The sequence below is a fragment of the Helianthus annuus genome, chromosome 1 (genome assembly GCF_002127325.2).
Source record: "Helianthus annuus cultivar XRQ/B chromosome 1, HanXRQr2.0-SUNRISE, whole genome shotgun sequence".
Classification (NCBI taxonomy): domain Eukaryota; kingdom Viridiplantae; phylum Streptophyta; class Magnoliopsida; order Asterales; family Asteraceae; genus Helianthus; species Helianthus annuus.
The window spans coordinates 83,144,496-83,164,850 of NC_035433.2; the positions used below are offsets into that span (position 1 = coordinate 83,144,496).

At 34.1% G+C, this 20,355-nt stretch overlaps 2 protein-coding genes and 1 long non-coding RNA gene across 4 annotated transcripts; all 3 read right to left on the reverse strand.

Annotated features, from left to right (window-relative positions):
* Positions 1–2,361: 2,361 nt before the first annotated feature.
* On the reverse strand, positions 2,362–3,381 carry LOC110915433. 2 transcript variants are annotated; one of them, XR_004888280.1, is made up of 3 exons: positions 3,291–3,374; positions 2,686–2,857; positions 2,362–2,576 (listed from the first exon to the last, which is right to left on the reverse strand). It is a non-coding gene; the product is annotated as an uncharacterized LOC110915433 (long non-coding RNA). The 2 variants fall into 2 exon arrangements; XR_002578978.2 differs by having other exon boundaries at positions 2,686–3,381.
* A 4,812-nt stretch (positions 3,382–8,193) lies between these two features.
* Positions 8,194–12,589, reverse strand: LOC110915432. Its single transcript, XM_022160128.2, has 15 exons — positions 12,399–12,589; positions 11,446–11,668; positions 11,181–11,375; positions 10,836–11,084; positions 10,641–10,761; positions 10,421–10,563; positions 10,083–10,340; positions 9,935–10,012; positions 9,749–9,829; positions 9,605–9,673; positions 9,228–9,517; positions 8,942–9,130; positions 8,691–8,845; positions 8,515–8,610; positions 8,194–8,432 (listed from the first exon to the last, which is right to left on the reverse strand). The coding sequence occupies exons 2-13, from the start codon at positions 11,656–11,658 to the stop codon at positions 8,776–8,778; spliced, it is 1,956 nt and encodes a 651-aa protein (XP_022015820.1). The 5' UTR covers positions 11,659–11,668; positions 12,399–12,589; the 3' UTR covers positions 8,194–8,432; positions 8,515–8,610; positions 8,691–8,775.
* A 2,459-nt stretch (positions 12,590–15,048) lies between these two features.
* Positions 15,049–18,129, reverse strand: LOC110920371. The gene has a single exon (XM_022164582.1). The coding sequence runs from the start codon at positions 18,127–18,129 to the stop codon at positions 15,049–15,051; it is 3,081 nt and encodes a 1,026-aa protein (XP_022020274.1).
* Positions 18,130–20,355: the final 2,226 nt, after the last annotated feature.

Below are 20,355 nucleotides of genomic sequence, written 5' to 3' on the forward strand. Positions count from 1 at the left end.
AGACATGATGGAAGCTATATCCAAGCATGGTACCACCACTTATAAGTTTGAGAAGGATCTGGAGGTAGGGCTGTAAACGAGCCGAGCTAGACCCAGATCGACTCGAACTCAATTCGAGCTGGCTCGGCTCGAGCTCGAATTTAAATTGAGCCGAGATTTGAGGCTCGAGCTCTACTCGATTAGAATTCGAGCTAACTCGGCTCGGCTCGATCTAGCTCGAACTAACAAAGAACCGCAAAATTTACTACTTAAAAAGCCCTTAAAAATGAATTTCTTTATAGACTAAGGGTCATAATTGTCATTTAATTTAACCCTATGGCTAAATATGCTAGTATAAATAGTTAATTAATTTTGTATATTGTTTTTACCTTCTTTTAGGGGAGATACTCCCTTAGTTTTTGTTTTCTAAGCGATGTGGGACAAAAAAATAAGGATGTAAACCTTATCGAGCCAGCTCACGAGCCGAGCCAGGCCAAGCTCGAGCCTGGATCGTTTACAACCGAGCCAATTTCGAGCCGAGCTTTCTTCGAGCATTTTTCGAGCGAGCTGTGAGCCACGAGTTTTTTGAACACCCCTATCTGGAGGGGTGGGTGACAAAGAAGATTGATCAGGAGATTACAAAACTTAAAGATGAGGTATCAACAGGATGAGTGATGGGTGTTCTCTTTTACTTGATGAGTGGTTATCAGATAGCTCTCAGAGGTTCGTAACTTTTTCTGTTTGCTGTAAAGGAAAAGTAGTCGCTCTTGACAATTTTATAAAATGTAAGATCAAAACAGAAGATCTGTTTTGGTTCAGTTGGTTGAGCAAGTACTTAGTAGCGTGGGAGTCGAAAATGTTGTCCAAATCACTCTGGTTCATTCTACCATGCTGTAATAAAGAAAGTTACTGAGAATAATCCATCAATCTCGTGGACACTTTGCGCCACTCAATCTATTGACTTACTTTTTGGAAAGTTGACAAGTTTGAATTGGATTGATAATGTCGTTAAAAGCGCTCAAGTGATATCAAGTTTCATTTACAGCCATCCAACTGTTTTGAAGTTTACAAAAGAGAAAACCGGTGCTATCGACCTTATCGTATGGGGTAGCACTCCTCTTTCTACCGGGTTTTTTACTTTGAAGCAGATGCTCACTGTCAAAGGGTGCCTCATATCGACTGTCGAAACCATTGAATAGTTAGATAATCTCAATTGTAAAACTGCCAAGGGTTTAGCCACAAGACAAATTATACTAGATGAGTCTTTTTGGTCCGATTGTGCTAGAATTGTCTCCTTCACTGACCCACTTTTAAGTCTATTATTAAAATCTATACAAAAAGGCGTACAACTTGGACACATGGCTGCTGCCATTTACAAGACAAAAAAGGCTATGAAAATACAAGTTGAAGACTACAAAATTTTGTGGGATATGACAGACGAGGTGTTTCCAGACGTCCACCTTTATGCTGCTGCACTATACCTAAGCCCCATTTTTTTCAAAAATGCTACTGATTTTGTCCGAACTCAAATCATGCCTTTTATGTTCCCATGCATTGAGAAATACGTTCCAAACAAAAGGGAACGAGAGGAAACCCTTTCACTCCTATTGAAGTATCATGAAAGACATGGTGATTTTGACAGTGTTTTGGCGAAACAAAACAACCTTGACGCTGGTATTTACCTAAACTGCATTTTGTTTTTTACTATTTACGATCAATCAGAAACTCTTTTTCTAATCTTTATTTATTTACATGTGCTTTAAGTTACTGGTGGTCTCTTTTTGGAGCAAATTGCCCTGAACTACGTCGTTTAGCTACTAGATTGCTCAGCCAACCGTGTTGCTTGGTTTGGTTGGTTATAAACCTATCAAGCATCACATCGAGGGTCCCCATGCTGAAAACCATGAGCAGATACGTCGTGTAACATACCTGCGTAACCTGAAAAAGTAATATTATTTTCGAAGTCTCTACCGAATTGCTATAATTTTATAACATAATTAACTTGTAACTTTTCGATTCCTTTGAGAAAGATACACGTGCTCATTTGATTGTTTTTTTTTTTTTTTTGGGTCCAATGACTTTTTCGCTTGTATTTGGGTGAATTTGCTTGTTTTGACTAACCATTCTTGGAAATGGGTTCAACCCCCAAGTGACTCGTGTTTGGATGAATTAACTTGTTTTCAATAGGTTAAAAGACGGAGGGTTAGATAATATGTACCTCAAGCATTGATTTTCAGTACTACTTAGACAATACAATTAAGGATGGATGAGTTCGGTACCTCAACGGTACCGATCTCGAATATGGCCAAAATTGGTATCGGTAATTGAAAGTGATTCACAACTGATCCGTTTCCAGCATTTATTTTATCCTCTCTTGCTGCATAATAAAATAAAAAAGGAAGATATATGTATGAATAAAACATCTAAATGTTCGTAGGACATAAGAAAATGTAAGAAGATACTCATACGAACAGATAAAGATATATGTGATTTTTTCTATTATTGTATACAAATTACATCCGCTCCTTGAGAGGATACTTGCATTCCTTCAAAGTCTCCTAGGTGTTAGCCAATGCCCTTTTAGTTTGGTTCAGGTTCTACAAAGAAAGTGAATGTGCGGTTATTGATCAATGATGATACAACCAAGAAAAAAAATTCAAAATTAAAACACACAATAATGCTGCAATATTGTAAGTTTTGGTTTACCTGACTGAGTAGACTCAAGTTTACAGCTCAGATCACCTAGGCAATGATTGAGCTCGCATTGTTTCACTGCCAAGGCCTGAGAAACTCAATCCGCCGCTCAGACTCCAAATCTTCTCCCGCCACTCCACTGCCTTCAGTCGCCGACCAGGACCTTTGCCGGGCTTCCTCCTCACTGGAAAGAATTAAACCAAACTTCCAACTATGACACAAACAAGTACTTTCAGATTGATACGCAGTGGCGCAGCTTAGGGTTATTCTGAGGGGGCGCCCGACCCCCCGAACTTTTCGGCGCGTAGTGTTATGAATAGTATTTTCGTATAGAAATTTTTTAGGTATATACGTTTCCGCCCCCCTCGGTTTCGGAAAAATTGGGGGGGCAAGCTTCGCCAATGTTGATACGTGCAGCCAATCTTGGCTACTATCACAGATCCTTAAAAAATAAAAAAAGATCCAGCACAACTAATATAACCTAATCGCAAAATTGTAACACTGAAACTGAAAATAAACCAACCGCATCTTCTGAGCAAAATGCGAGAAATCAGACCTTGGTAAATAGATTAATACACAGGATTAGTCGATCAATCCAAAACCTTATCGAGCCGTACCTGACAAAGTCAAACAACGCAAAAAGAAATTGTTGTACTTCATGTCACATAAAATGATTATTGACCAGGAATAAAGACACACTCCTCTAATAATTTAGACCAGAAACACACATCAAATAAATATAAGTTTTAAAGCATAATATAAAAAGTAACATTAATTTTAACTTTTTAATTGATCAATTATTATATCCAAAATTTGGGTCAAAAACGATTGGGTCCATCGACAAAACACCATATTTTCTTTTAACTTTTTCTTTACGTAAATATGCAGCTAAGAATCTATATAGATTATTTCACCACCTTTTTATAAGTACCTAAGGCTTTGACAGGTCACATAACCTGTCATAATAAATTGAATTATAAAAATAAAAGTAGCTTTATCTAATCAGAAGCAGTAGATCACCAAGCAGGAAGAGAAAATCAATCACAAACTTTGTCTAAAAGTCTTTTAGTCTTTTTAGTTAAATGTTTGTATGTATCATGTGCATGAAATGCTTGTACATGTTAAAATTGGGTGAAATCCCACCCAATATGCATTATTATAACATAGTATAGTATAGATAGATATCCACAGACGCAAACACTAACTACATGCTTGTTTAACCTTCCCTAAGTAAGATACATGAATTCAACCTCTCTCTTGCATTGTCATGCTCAACCATCTCTCATAAAATTGAACTCTAAACATGCTAATTGTCTAACTCAAACATGACATAATAATAAAGTATACAACAGAAATCGGGCAACAAAGTAGCTAATCTATACGTAACACAAACAGATCATATGAAATAAATCCAGATCTGATAGACGAATGAATATGCAAACATCATACTGTTTGTTCTATATACATACTACTATTGAAAGTTGTATCATAATCGTACAACAACGCTACCTTTGCAGCATTACAAAAAACATCATGCATACTGGTTGGTAATCTGATAGCTGACTATTATTATACTACTACATAAACATTATCCAAAATGTGAAGTCATGTTATGAAGCATTCATTCATTATGGTTGCCAAAAAGTCATGGTATTTTTTTATGTTTGTCGGTTCTTCTTCTCCTACAATACTACTACAGCTATTATGGTTTGTATAACGCCAAATCTTATCCTCATTTTCAGCAGATAATGCGTCAAATGCTACTGCTTCTCTAGATATAATAATGTCAATGGAAAACAGAGTGAAATTTACTGGAAAACAAAACCAACTATCATCTAAAACGAACCAACAAAATAAAATCACTGGGCCTAAGAAAGAATGTCTAAAATGAACCAACCAACAAAAAATAAGCCACTGCATAACTACACAAACCTGCTACAGAAAACTTGCAAGTTTCCTGACCTCAACCTTTTTCTTCTTGTATCAGCGATCCCTCCCTCAAACACCTAAAGCTTCTTCAACCTATTATGATGACATAATAAAGTGAAATGAGATTACAATGATTTCATAAGTAATTGTTAGATCTATTCTAAAAACCATCAGTCTAAGAAGGTAACTGCAAAAGGTCATTGATGTTTGTTTAGCTGCCTATATAATAATCAAAATTCAATAAAATCACTTGTTATTAACTGTGAAAGAGATGTAAAAAAAAAAATAACATAACATAACATGAGAGAGAAAACAAGATTAAATTACATATCCATATTGTTTACATGTGAACGGGTCAAATATAAGCAGTGAAATTTACAAATTTCATCAAGAAAACAACATTCAACAGCAGTGTGTGTGACTAACATAACCAAACGAACCCAGATTTAAAAGGAACAATAATAATGAAAACTACACAACTTCTTATGTAATTTATTATGACAAAAGCAAAACTTACGCCGCTAGTGGCCAACTCCTCCTTGGGCACCATCACCTGCTACGAAGAATACCAATTCGTTTATTTTTATATTGCCACGTTAAAAACGAATACGGACTGGTACCAATGTTATTTGGTTGCTATATGTTCGGTTTGTGACAATAAAACAAAAATCAACTATGTTTGACCCGTTCGAATATATGTTATTCTGCAATAATAAAGTTTTGTATACTTACAAATACCAAAAAACTAAGCTAACGTTTCTATTATAAATCAACCATTATCTATAAATAAATAGGATTATTATAAACTTCCAAAAGTAAGTACTACAGTAGGTTGGTAGTAGTTCTCCAAATGAAAGACTCCATACTTTTTGTTCATGATTCTGCTTATTTATTATGCTTTCAGGCATGAATTTCATATCTTTTGTACAGAGATTTAGATAAACTATATGAATAATTATTAATTTGTTGTTTTGATTCAATGAAATCCACATTTTTATGAATAAAATGAAGTTCAATTTCAAGCTGGAAACTATCAATAATTTATTTACACTTACATATACATCTAAAATCAAACAAATTGCTAAAGAAAAAATAGACAATTTTTTTTTAAGAAAATCAAATTCAAGCACATGCAGCCAAAAATTAAACTCAAATCTATCTATGTATCCTTATCGTTTTCTCAATGTGCCATGTATGTACACAGAGATCCTACATTCAATATTTTTAACCATATTATTATATATGCATACTGGTAGCTGCTATAGCCACTATCTCAACCAAGTTTAAATATACTGCAGAATGCTTAAATCATCGAAAGCATAATATTATTTTCCAAATACTATAGATTTATTATTATTATTATTATCACTGTTGTTTATACAAACAGTGAGTAGTTAATAGGGCAACATATATTTAGATAATAAGTCTGAGTATAGAAGACAGCTTTAGAAATTATTAAGTCTCTAAGTTCAATGTGTAACTTATAATAATGACAAAATGACGAATTCTACTAAATTAATTATTCAATGAAGAACCACCCACCATGGCTAACTGCCAGTTTAACATTTTCTTGAATCTCCTCCATAGCTCTCTGCCTCATTTCTTCCCCTTCTTTATCCACCAAAAGTCTCTTGATTGATTGCATTCTCAATCTCCACAACAATTTCAATACATGACTCAAATACCTAGCATTCATCAACTGGTCTACACTAAACGGTTCGGAACCCCTTCAGAAACACTTTCCAAAGTCGAATTCCAACCACAATATGGCTCAAGAATCCTCCAACCGCTTTATGCGACAAAACCAAACCTCCTTCTGGGGAGCCCATTCGAACCCTTGAACCGAACCACCCATAGGAATGGTTGACTAGACCGCATGCCATTTCAGTTGCAAGTTTTTTGATCCACACTGCCTAAGCTCACATAAATAACCGATTTGGGTTCTTGTTTATCTAGCCATGTGATGCAACCGGTGTCCTCCTCGAGTGGAAGGGGTTGGGGCTGTTTTGTGCAATGGGCCGATTGTAAAAATGGGAACTTGGTATTGTTGGCAGATTTGGGTCAGTGCTGATGGTTCAAGAGTGTTCCAAATGAAGGCGGAAGGGGGTGATCATGTTGGCCGGCGTCTTCTTGTATTGGGAGATTAATTAATAAAGGGTAGATCTTCTTCGTATCTGAAGGTTTTGAGCTCTGGAACTATTTCTTTCTTGCATTAAAGAATCTTCAATAAATGGACTGTTGTTAGACGTTGTAGCAGGATGAAAGTAACATAATGAAACAAACACCAACATATCATATTTCAAAACTTATCTCATACATAATAATTACAGTACTAAGAGCTATTATTGTCCAATGTATTATTCATAACCAGAACGACCAGGAGCTCCACCACATAGTCAGGTTTGTTGGTGGACTGCTTTCATATGGATTGGTTAGTTTTTGGTGCGGGTTCAACGGTAGGGAAAAAAAATCACTAATACTTTTCTAGATTATTATATGATTTGATCTTGGCAGGATTTGGAAAAAATATGTGTATGATAAAATAGTTTATAGAGAATTTAGAAAAAAAAATATTTAAGTTGGATGTGGTATACCAAAATTAAATATTTCAACTAATTTTTTCCTAAAAAAATATTTGAACTAGTGACATATCTTTTAATAACACAACTGTTTCAAACTTGACCAATATAGTATTTAAATTTTATGACTCATTCAAATACTTTTTTTTCTAATTGCTTATGATGTTATCCGGTTTGTAAAGTTTAACCAGACAACGGATGTTATTGCAACATTGTTGATCATAAAATAAATGATCCATACCCACACTTTTAGTTGTTCTGTAATCTGCATATCTTCTTAACCTTTGATTCAGGTCGTATTTTAGAGCGTTTGTATATGCGTGTATTGGAAGATAGAACTTACCATGCACCGGAAATCTGCCTTCTTGAGGGATAATCATGTATGCAGGAAAGAAAGCCGCACTGCAGGTATGCATGCATGATGATAGGCGGCAGACCCAGATCAACAGCAAGCAACCGATCCTCCAAATACCATGATAGATTATAACAACTGATGATTCCTTCCCATATTCTTCTTTTTGCGCGCTTATGATCTGAACAATATGTTCCTGCAGACGTGGTCTGCAGTTATCATTCAGAGCTTGCAAGAACTGGTAAACACTACCACAAAAATTATTTCTTTGAGCGTTCAAAACATTGATTTTGAGCAGTTTTCTGTAGATTTAGGAACGCCCAAACAATAGTGGCTGGAAAAAACAAAGGACTCATTCTGAGCGTTTATTAACTCGCCCATATTGTAAATAAAACGCCTAAAAAAGAGCCCTAAGAAGCCTACTCAAAACTGCCCAAAATAACATGGAAACGCCCAAAAAAACCTTCCATAAATCACTCAAAATAAATCCCAAAACGCCCAAAAAGACTTTTTACTTGAACCATAAACGCTCAAAAAAAACCCTTTAAATGCCCAAAAAAGTTCTTTTTACAATGCTCTATAAAACCCCTGTTGAATGCCAAGAATTTCTCAATAAATGCAGCCACCCAAAAATTTGTAAAAAACAAAGACAAATGCATATAAATGAAACCAAAATTACATTAAACATCCAAACAAACATCACAAACGTGTTTCATCAACAAACCTAAACAGATATATCCTAGACATGTTTGATAGCGGACATATCTTACAAAAATTGTTCAAACACCATACTATTTCTTGGTGGTATCATTAAACAGTTCTCTGAAAAACCGAGTCATGATGTTCTTAACCAACTCATCGATTTCCGGTTCAGTGACATCTCTTGTGTCGTTCCAAATCTGAAAAAGCAAGTAAAAAAAATAAGATTGATTCAAACATGTAGAATTGATTCAAAATATGTAAATTAAATACAACACTTACCTTTTTCGGAAAATCATATTGCTTTTCGAGAACAAAGTTGAACATGTTTCTTATTACCAAATATCCACACTCCCAAGAGCCATCTTGTTGCATACACTACATTGAATCAAACGAAAATGCATTAATAAAATAATCTTTTAATTTTATAAAATACAAAATATATATGGATAACATACCTTTGCCATCTTCCATGTAAATTGACTTCCAAAGGTAGTTTCAATTGCTTTTGTTAGAGGATAATGATTTTTATTCTTTTCGGCTCTAATCGACTGAATCCAAAATCCAACCTTTCCGGTCCGAAGGGGACACAATAAACAACACCCAATGACCACTTCAAAAAAGGAATTAAGCTATAGTCATTATAAAAGATCAATAATAAAATTAAAAAAATAAATATAACACGTTAAAATACAATAATATACATTACCCGTAGAAAAATGGAGCGAGAAAATACTTTTTGTCCTTGTGAAGTTTGTAGACCTCGACTAAGTGTTCTTTAACACTTGCCAGATTTTTCTCACATTCTTTCCCAGTGATGTATTGGGTATTGAAGTAGGCAACACGATTTTTTCCTTTTGCGTTCTCTTTTTTTGACCGCATGTGATTATATAAAAACCTAATCTCAAGAAAATAAACAGAATGTTAAAATACTTAACCATATTTAAAAATAAAATATAGATGTCAGAGATGATGATAATTATAGTATAACTTACATTTGACACCAATGTATGAAGCTGGCATCAAGCAATCCGTTTGCTAAAAACTGCAACACCCCCTCATATTCGACGTAGTCATATGAGTGACTGGAATCGGTAGTGGGATACATCCCAGTAGGACACTTAAGTTGAATGCTCGTCTCGCCGCCATAGTGTTTTCTTAATCGTTCGGCCAATGATTTTATACTTTTAGGGCGCAAATGTTCGATATTCCACAAGGCCTCTTGTATTCTTTTTTGTTCCTTTGACATCGTTGAAGCTTGAGTTTGTTCAACAGGTTCCGAAAACTACATTATTTAACAAACAAATTTTCATAAAAATGGTAGTTACATATACGCACACAAACATATATAACATATTGAGTTTTCGATTACCATCATATCCAGTTCTTCTGATCCGTCAACGTCATGTTCAGTTGAAATATCATGCGGGCCAAATAGAAACTACATAATTATAAACATACTATTAGTTGATTGATTTTTATTACCTCATCAATCTAAATGTTAGTACATGATTACCTCATCGCTAACATTTTCGACCATTGTCATATCAATTTGATGATTTTCATGAATTTGATATTGTTCGGTGACATCCTCAAACTATAAAAGCAAATGAAATTGTTATCATATAAAACAAAAATAATCTACATAATATACTACCCGAACGCGAGTAACCCGACCCGAGACCCAAACGAGACTCCTAACCTCTGGTGAATAACATGTGTTTTCATGAGCTGGTTGTATCATGGTTGGAATATGATGAGTTGCCACTATGTTTGAAAGCTACAGTTTAACAAACATATTAGAAGGTAAGAGTAAAAGAAAGTAATATATAATTCATACATTAAACAACCTTTATAGAAGAAAGTGGCCACTGAATGAAATGACCAATGGCATCACCATAATCTTCAAGTTCCTCGTAGCATGAAAGTTCTGGAAGCGACGTTTTCTTGTATTCGGGATATATTTCAATTACTTCTATTTTCACATAACCATCAGACATTGGCCCGTTATGTATAATCCTAGTCGAATTAGGATGAAGATATGTTGTACCAACTATTTTTTCTCTTTTGGAAGGATGCGTGTATAACAACTCACAAAAGGTGGGTTCCTACAAAATAATTTTACATTTTTAAAACAAATATCATATATATAACAATTGGTACATTATTATCGTACAAATATAATTACCTTAATAGATGGGTATTCAATATTAGATCCACCCGACGCATCACTCGCACAACCTGTAGGTACATTATTTTGACTAGTAGGCACGTTATTTTGACTATCTTGTCTCCCACCTTGAAACAAACCTCCCCGAACCTTCGTGTGTCCTATAATCAAGATATATTTAGAAAATTAATTATATTGTACATCAAATACATAATTTAATACACCACCATGAAATTACCTATGATACTTGAAACCGTACGCGACCGACCTCCACGCTCACGTCCTAATAACTTGGTTAGTGGATCCTCTTTCCCAGAAAAATAACTTCCATCATCAATCATTTTTTTCTCGAAATGGGCCTATAAAATATATATAAACTGTTAAAACATTTTATTATAATATATACATTATTAGATAAATATACATAACTTACTAGTTTGATTGATTGAGCTCGTGTGCCTTCAGATAGCGAGTATATATTAGTCTTTCGGTTTCTTTTAGCTCTACTCACTATATACCTTTTCGAGCGTAAATCTTGGATACTTTTAAGACAACTGTAAACAGGTACCAGTTGAGACCAGATTTTCTCAAGGCGAGGGGTCAAAGCTGCAAACCCGGTGCGTCCTAAGGTCGTGAAGTTTTTGTTTGCTTTCGCACTTTTTGTTGCCCTTTTACTTTTTGCCTTCACGTTAATAAACAATTTCTCATTAATTAATATAAGTTACAAATATATAACAATACTTATTAATTATAATATTGATAATTAAATCAAATATACCTCAAATTCCTTGCTAGTCCTTTGGGTAACAAATTCTTTCCAATGATTTGAATCCAGATTCTTGTACTTACCGAAGGGAGTTAAGCCTTTCCTTACATATTCTGTTGTAAGGTAACTCCGCCAATTTGTGTGGCGTTTCTTTGCATTCTTAAGCATCATAGTTTTAGGAGCATTGCTTTCAATACTCCATTCTCGCTAAATATTATAAAACAAATTGTTAACAAATTATATTTCATATCATGAATAACGTACAAATATGTAATACCTTAATATCTTCCCATAGTTCGTCCCATCTTTGTTTTCCAAATTTAGGAGACGGAATATGGTAGGAAAATTCAGCCTTTAACTTCACTCCTAACCATGAAGTGAAATCATTGGCGTTTTTCCCAATTGGCTGCATCAACTGGTTTAGTTCGACTGTAAAGTCGCAGTCCTTCTTTGAAAAAGTTGCAGCCCCACGTTTCCCACGATTAGACATTTTAGAGAAACTAAAAAACAAAATAAACCCAAATTAACAACAAATATATATATATATATATATATATGCTTACACATAAACTTTCTAGACTATTATACTAAACACATGATCATTAGAGGTATGCAAAATTCCGGTGGACCTACACTAAAGGTTTCGGGTTCCCAGACATAAAAGACACACACTGACACACTGGTCTTCTTAACTTAACTTCTTTATGTATGAAATTAAAAATTCATAAAAGAACCACTTATAGCATTATATAAATAAGGCCCTGTTGATACATGGAATCAAGCTAGGGACCACATATATACACTTTAACTATATCATGCACATAAATTCCAACATAAAGAGGCCAAATGTGAAATCATATTCAGCAACATCCAACATATAATATTCCAAATTAACTGCTCTAACATAGATCCACAACATATATAAATAAGTGTTGGATAACATAATGTGCATAACTCATCAAACTTCACAACATATATAAAATTGCACTAAAAATTATATATCTATATTAATTTTGCACATGACGGATGAATAGTAGATTCACGGTAACCACCGTTAATATACTTGACATGCAATGAAGTTCATAGACCAAAATTATGATTTAGTTAACATAAATTTGAATAATGTGCAAAACTGAGCGGCCACGGCTTACAGTCATAACACAAGTTATTTACTAGTTAGGATTAATTAAGAAATAAAACAAATCTCTTAAAAAATATATAAGTTCTTACTGCAGATCAGAAGCGGTTCACGTTGGAGACGGTGGGAGGAGACGGTGGGTGTTCTTGGGCTGCTAGGGAGTTATCGTTGAAGGGTTTGCTAGGGTTAATTTGGGGCTGGTGGTTTTAGGGGAGATAATTTGGGGCTGGTAGTTATTAGAAAATGGAGGACTTGGGGAAATAACTTGGAGGTAAATTTTGGGCAGATGATTGGGATTTGGGGAAATAATTTGGAGGGTTAATTTGCCGCTTTAGTTTATTATGTTTACAATAATTAATTATACGTACAATTAAAAAACTTATTAATTAACGGTGACAAGATGTTATAGTTATCACAATTTGAAACTGACGTCAAAGATGTATTAAATTTGTATTTTTTTTATCCAAGATTGTACGACTATTATAAGATTTATTAATTTTATATAAGGTTGTACAAGCATTAAAATAGTCTAGTTTAAAATTTAAGCTATAATACCGTGGGGTATGGTGGGGCGTGGGTTGGGGGTATGGTGTGACACGTGGACTATGGGGCGCCCAAGACAAAAGCCAATTTCAAAGGGGTATGACGGGGCATGGCTAGCCCGGCGTGGCTTGGCCAGGTGTATTTAAATAAAAAAAATCTAAAATTTAAACATGGCCCGCTATGCCCAAGCCAATAAGCCAATAAGAGTCGGCCACATATATAGGATCGCTAGCATGCCCCACGCCCGGCCTTAAACTCCCGCCCAAGGGGCCACGCCCAAACCCAAGCCCACCCGTGGTAGTGACTTGGGCGTTTCTCTCCAACCCACGCCCCATACCCCATAGTCTAATGGCTATATATGTCTTAATAGTGTACTAGGTTATAACCCCGTGTATTACACGGGTTGAATAAATGTATTTTTATATATCAAATAATAAAAAAAGTTATATCTTTAAAAATCATGTGTATTACACAGATTAAATAAATGTAATTTTGTATACTAAATACTAAAAACGTCGTATCTTTAAAAAACCTGTGTATAATCGGGTTGAATAAATCTACCAAATGATAAAAAAATTACATCCTTAAAAACCCCGTATATTACACGTGTTGAATAGATCTAAAAAAAAGTTATATCTTTAAAAACACTGTGTGTTACACAGATTAAATAAATGTAATTTTTATATTAAATTCTAAAAACATCGTATCTTTTAAAAAATCGTGTATAATCGGGTTGAAAAATCTACCAAATAATAAAAAAATTATATCCTTAAAAACCCTGTGTATTACACGTGTTGAATAAATCTAATTTTACATAGCAAATGATAAAAAAAGTTATATCTTTAAAAACTTAGTGTATTACACGGGTTATATAAATGTAACTTTGTATAGTAAACAATAAAAGTTAAATTTTTAAAAACCCCGTGTTTTACACGAGTTTTAGTTTGTTTTTTTTAATAAGTTTCGTTCTTATTGGATGATGAAAAAATGTTTTATTATCTGTGTCTGTTAATTAAATCAAAAAGGTTTGTTCCCTATCTGTTAATATGATACTCAGAAGTAGTTTTAATAACTTGAGTGTTACACATTTTTTTACATTAACATTGATAATTAACGAATCTAATAAAAATAAATGTACCTTCTCATCCATTATGGCTACACATTCTTATGATTCAAACTTTAATGGTAAAATTTTCATTTTTATTAACATAGTGATTTTTCTCAGATTCATTATGGTTGTTATTAGTGGAAAAGTATAGTTAAATAATTATTGTATTTCTCAAAGTTGAACAAAACAGACGGTATAAAATTTTAATTGTGTTTGGTAGGAAACAAATTTAAATTTATCAAAAATTGTGAGTTGAGATTGAAAAATTAAGAGATAGAATATTCGATATTTTTTTTTCATAAAATATGAGATAAGGGTAAACTAAATAAAAAAGTGTCAATTTGGTAAATAATAATATTAAGTATCAAAAGGTAGAAAATTACAAATGTAGACATCTTCAATGAATGACACGTGTCCAAAATTAGGTTTCTTTTATTATATAGTATAGATTTAAAATTTAACTACCGAATATTATTAATCTTTTTTTATGGTGGGGGGTTGGGTATAATTGGCAAACTCAAGGCAGATTTAACGTAATTTGAGTTGTTAAAAAAATTAAGAATATTTTTTTAAATAGTCTAGTTATTTAACGAATGTAAGACTACACATTGCATTAAAACTAAGTTAATTTCACTTTTTTAATATTTACATAATAATATAAACTAGTATTAAGTCCCATTTTTAGGAATTTCGGTAACGGTATTTTTGGTACCGGTTGGTACCGAGCTCATTAAATCATGTAGGAAACCAAGCACAATCAATATGATTAGAGTCCAACAGTTCAAAACAAAGTATAAGTTAACAGCGGAAGCATTTAGTTCAAAACCAAAGTAAAGGCTTAAAGTTTCATAATGTTTGTCATGAACCCCACAACGGTTCATCTCCACAACGACCATTCCTCCATGCAAGCTCCAGCTAGTACCTAACGACCTACAAAGCATGTAGTAACGTATCAACACATGTACCCATGAAATGTAAAACACAAAAAACAAGAACTAATTTGATTCAAAATCCTACACTTATTTAAAAAATAGTTATCGACTATATTTGAAAAGTGAATGTATAAATAATATATACCTTGATCATCGAGTTTAACGTGGTGGGTCAACATATATCCCATCAGTGTGGTCAGTTCGCGAGTATGCGACACCCTTAGTTGGCTCAGTTAACGGCTCAATACCAACAGAAAATGGAGGTAGGTCATCAAAATGGTTGTATTCTTCCTCGTCAACAACATTATCAACACCAAGGATACGCCGTTTGCCTTGTAAAACGATGTGGTATCTTGGTTTACTTGGGTCATTTACAAAGAAAACTTGTGTGCAATGTGAAGCGAGAATAAATGGTTCAGATTGGTAGCCATTAGTTGCAAGGTCAACAAGTGTAAAGCCGTATTTGTCAACTTGAACACCTGTGTTGTTATTCACCCACTTGCATTTAAAAACAGGGACAGTGAAAGTTCTGTAGTTGAGCTCCCAAATTTCTTGGATGACACCATAATAAGACTCCCTGGCAATATCTAACCTTATATCAGGATTCGTCCGATCAAATCTAGTTGTTGATGCTATTAGTGTAACTCCGTTATTCTGCATTGTACTTTTCTCATCTTGTTTTTTTGTGTAAAATGTATATCCGTTCATGACATACCCCTGGTAAGATTTTACTCTATAGTCCGGACCTTGCCCCAATTTTTCTACAAGTGGTTCAACAACTGATTGACCATTAGTTACCTTTTCTTTCATCCAAGAAGAAAATTCTTTGTTATGCTTAATTTCATGCCACATTTTGCTCTTGTTCGGGTAGGTTGATTGCAATAACTTCAAGTGTTCATTGACATACGGAGCAAGACAAGTCATGTGTTTTAGGACATAGAAATGTGCAAGTTTTAAATCATCGTTACTTGGGTTCAATATTTTCATACACACGCCTCCTACCCCTTGAAGTTTACCGGAGTGACGAGAATCTGGTTGACCAATACTTTTGGCACCTTCCACATAACTTGTACAAAATTCAATCACCTCCTCGGCAGCATATCCTGTAGCAATACTACCCTCAGGATGACTACGAGTTCTTACAAAACCTTTCAAGACACCCATATACCTTTCAAAAGGGTACATATAACGCAAAAATACAGGACCACAAGCCTTGATTTCTCCAATGATATGAATCACCAGATGAACCATCACATCAAAAAAGGACGGTGGAAAGTACTTTTCTAGTTCACACAACGTGATGATAATTTCTTTCTGCCATACATCCAATTCCTCAGGATCAATAACTTTTGACTGAATCATGTTAAAAAACAAACAAAGTTTTGTGATCGTGTGTCGTGTGCTCTCTGGTAACAATCCACGGATAGCAATAGGAATCATATGTGTCATCAAAACATGGCAATCATGAGACTTCATACCAATTAATTTACGGTCTTTCATCGACACCAACTTTCCAATGTTTGCAGAGTAGCAAGATGGAACTTTAATATTGTGTAAACACGTACAAAACTTTGTTTTCTCTTCCTTTGACATTGTATAACACACAGGTGGCAGATAAATACGATTACCTTTATCAACAGGAGCAAGCTCTTTACGTATTCCCATTTCTTCCATATCTTTACGAACATTGATACCATCTTTAGTTTTTCCGGGAATGTCTAATAATAATCCTATCAAGCTATCACATACATTTTTCTCGATATGCATAACATCTAGACAATGCCTAACTTGTAAATGTCTCCAGTATGGTAAGTCCCAAAAGATTGATCTTCTTTTCCAATTAACACCTTGCTTTACACGAGTTCTTTTTCCCAACACGGTTTCTAGATTTGTAACTCGTGAAAATGCATCAAAATTCTTGGGTGCTTTTCCAGTCTCGGTACTTCCATTAAAGTCCTTTGTGTTAAACCGATAAGTGTGACCACGCGGAAGGAACCTTCGGTGTCCCGTGTATACCGTTTTTCTGCAATTATTTAACCACACCGAACTTGTCTCGTCTTCACAAACAGGACAAGCTTTTTTACCTTTCGTACTATATCCTGATAAATTAGCGTACACTGGGAAATCATTTATGGTGCAAAAAATCATGGCACTCAATTTAAAATATTCCTTCTTATAAGCATCATACACATCTGCTCCAGAACTCCATAAAGTTTTTAGGTCATCAATCAGAGGGGACAAATAAGTATCAATCTTATTACCAGGTTGTTTCGGACCCTGAATCAACAACGACATCATTATGTATTTTCGTTTCATGCATAACCACGGTGGAAGATTGTAGATGCAAAGAAGAACCGACCATGTACTATGACCACTACTAGCGTTTCCGAAAGGATTGAATCCATCGGAACTAAGCCCAAACCTTATGTTCCTAGCCTCATTACCGAATTCTGGATATTTCCTATCAAAATTTCTCCATTGAATCGAATCTGCCACATGTCTTAATTTCCCATCTTTTATACGCTCATCAGAATGCCAACGTAACAATTTTGCTTCTTTCTCGTTTGAAAATAACCGTTTTAGTCTTGGTATAATTGGAAAATACCACATTACTTTGGCTGGTGGTCCATTTTTCGTCACATCATTATGATATTCACCGGTTTTACTTTTTCTCTTGTACCTAGATTCGTCACATACAACACATTTATGACTGCTCTCATACTCATTTCTATACAAGATGCAATCATTCGGGCATGCATGTATTCTTTCCACTTCCAATCCTATTGGATTCATCATTTTTTTGGCTTGGTAAAATGAAATTGGTAGCTCGTTATCTTTCGGAAGTATGTCATGCAAAACAACTAATAGATCTGTGAAACTTGTATCGCTCCATCTGTTTTTTGCTTTCAAGTTAAATAACTTCAACAGAGCTTCAAGTTTTGAAATCTCACAATCGTTGTATAATGGTTTTTGTGCGTCTTCAATTAGATGTTGTAATTTTATATAATCATCATCGTCGATATCATTCTCTAAATCCTTAAACATGTCATCTAAGTTTTTATCATTTAAATTGTCATCAGTTAAGTCGTCACCATTTAAATCGTCATCATTTAAATCATCAACGTTTAAATTGCCATCATATAAGAGATTTTCATTATCCTCATTGTCTATATTAGTCGATGTTGTGGCACCATCAATCCGTGATTCCCCATGTTTTGACCAACAAGTGTAATTAGGCATAAAACCATTTGCAAGCAAATGATACTCTATATCACGAATATTTCCGAATTTTTGAAAAGTTTTACAACTCATACAAGGACACCAAATCTCTTTGGAGCCAACATTCCTCCGATTAGCTTCAGCAACCTTAAGAAAAGTAGAAACTCCTTTCGTATATATTTCGGAAGTACGCACGACGCTACTATTGTACATCCAATATTCTCTACCTTCCATCTGAAAAATTAAAATAATCAAATAAGTGATATGCAATTAAGTATGCAATTAGGCGGTGGATCCTAACCCACTTTTTAAATAATCTATCTCACATGTATATATTTTAACGTGAAAACTATTTAAGAAAAAATCGGCAGCGTTTCCCCTCAACTCCCCAAGTATGCGGATAAACCACAAACCCGAAGGAGTAGGGGAAATACTGCCAATTTTTTTCTTAAAAAGTTAACAAGTTAAAATACATACACATCCTAATGAGATAAAATATTTAAAAAGCAGTCCCAAACGGGGACAATCCAAAATTTATCTCTATTAGATAAATTTTGGACGGGTATACTATAAAGGGTTATCTTCTATGCACACATATCATACATATCTATATTAGAAATATTATACACAAAATGTTAGACTAATATTGCTTTTGTTATACACAAATATTTAAATAAAAATAGAATACATGATTGATAAAACCAAAATTACATACCTTTAAGGCTTGATGGAATATTGAAGAGAAATGTTTCGAAGTATGCGTACAATTTTTATCTACAAATTAATAGCAACATATAATCAATTAGTGATCATAAAAGAATTCAAGAATGAGTAAATATATAAACGATAATATGATGAAACTCTATATACCTTTGTTAATGGAATGATTGAATTGAATGAACAATAGAATTAAATCAATAAGTTGAAAGAATCAAAGAAATTGATGGTAAGGCTTTGATGGAGAAGAATCATTAATCGAGAGATGCATGAATTGAAGTAACTGCTTTGGATTTATTAGGGTTTTTTCTATTTATATAACATGCTTTTTTTGAGCCACATTAATTTTCGCCCAAAAAACAGTTATTTTGGGCTGCACTTACAAGTCTTCGCCCAAATAATTGATTTCTTTGGGCTCCACTGAAGTTCGCCCATATTGTATACTTTTTTAGGCTATTCTTTTGTTTTTTTGGGCGAAACATTGTTAGGAATATGCAAAAGTAATATTTTGGGCGGTGTTAAGTGATAAAACGCTCAAAATGTAATACTGAAACGCCTAAAATAGTGTCTTTTCTAGTAGTGAAAGTTGCCAGGGCCCGACGAGTTATCGGGCAGAGGGAGGAAGGTGAAATCAGGATGATTGGAAGAATCAGGCGGGTGAGCAATGGTTATGGAGTGAAGGTAAGTGCCCAGTTGGAGCATGGGTGTCATGTGGCCTTGCTACCAACACCAATCGCCAACGTCTTCTTCCGTTATCCGCCATCTCTGTTGTATGATGGTTAAGATATCTTTCTTTCTTATAAATAAATAATCTCGGAGAAGTTGAATTTTAGATGGTTGGTGGCATTTTCTTTGACATTTGCTCTTATTTTTATTTATTTATTATTATAATACAAATCATAGGTTCATATATACTTTTATTATAGGACATTTAGTCATTTATACATTTTTGAGTTAACTGTCATTTTCGTCCCTGTGGTTTGTTTACTTTTGCCATTTCAGTCCAATTTTCAAAAAAGCTTCAATTTCCTCCCTGACATACTGGAAACGTGTCATTTCAGTCCAAAAATTAAAACTCAGTTAAGTCAGACAGGTTTAATGAAGAGTATTTTTGTCTTTTCATTGGTCAGACATAATAAGGTGAAAATAAAAGAAATATGAAAAGGACAAAAATACCCTTCATTAAACTTAACTGGGTTTTAATTTTTGGACTGAAATGGCACGTTTCCAGTATGTAAGGGAGGAAACTGGTGCATTTTTGAAAATCGGACTGAAATGGCAAAAATGAACAAACCACAGGCAGTTAACTCTACATTTTTCTAAGACCTGGTTGACATTTTCATATAAAATACTTTTCGCATAGTTTTTAGAATTTTTAATAATATTCAATATGTTGATTATAACTACAGATAATCAACATCCTACAAGAGTTTTACATATTATATACATGATGATATATTTATAACTCTTACTCTTACTAGATAGATGGGTTCATCCTTGAACATTCTATTATGTTTTATGTATCATAAA

What these genes read in the sequence shown, in the direction of transcription:
- LOC110915432 (XM_022160128.2), bottom strand. Translation starts at nt 11,658, where the DNA reads ATGTCTAATCGTGGGAAACGTGGGGCTGCAACTTTTTCAAAGAAGGAC. An exon ending in GAGCTCAATCAATCAAACTA is followed by an intron (nt 10,762 to 10,835) that starts GTAAGTTATGTA and finishes TATATTTTATAG; the next exon opens with GCCCATTTCGAGAAAAAAAT. An exon ending in ACACATGTTATTCACCAGAG is followed by an intron (nt 9,830 to 9,934) that starts GTTAGGAGTCTC and finishes TTGCTTTTATAG; the next exon opens with TTTGAGGATGTCACCGAACA.
- LOC110920371 (XM_022164582.1), bottom strand. Translation starts at nt 18,129, where the DNA reads ATGCCTAATTACACTTGTTGGTCAAAACATGGGGAATCACGGATTGAT.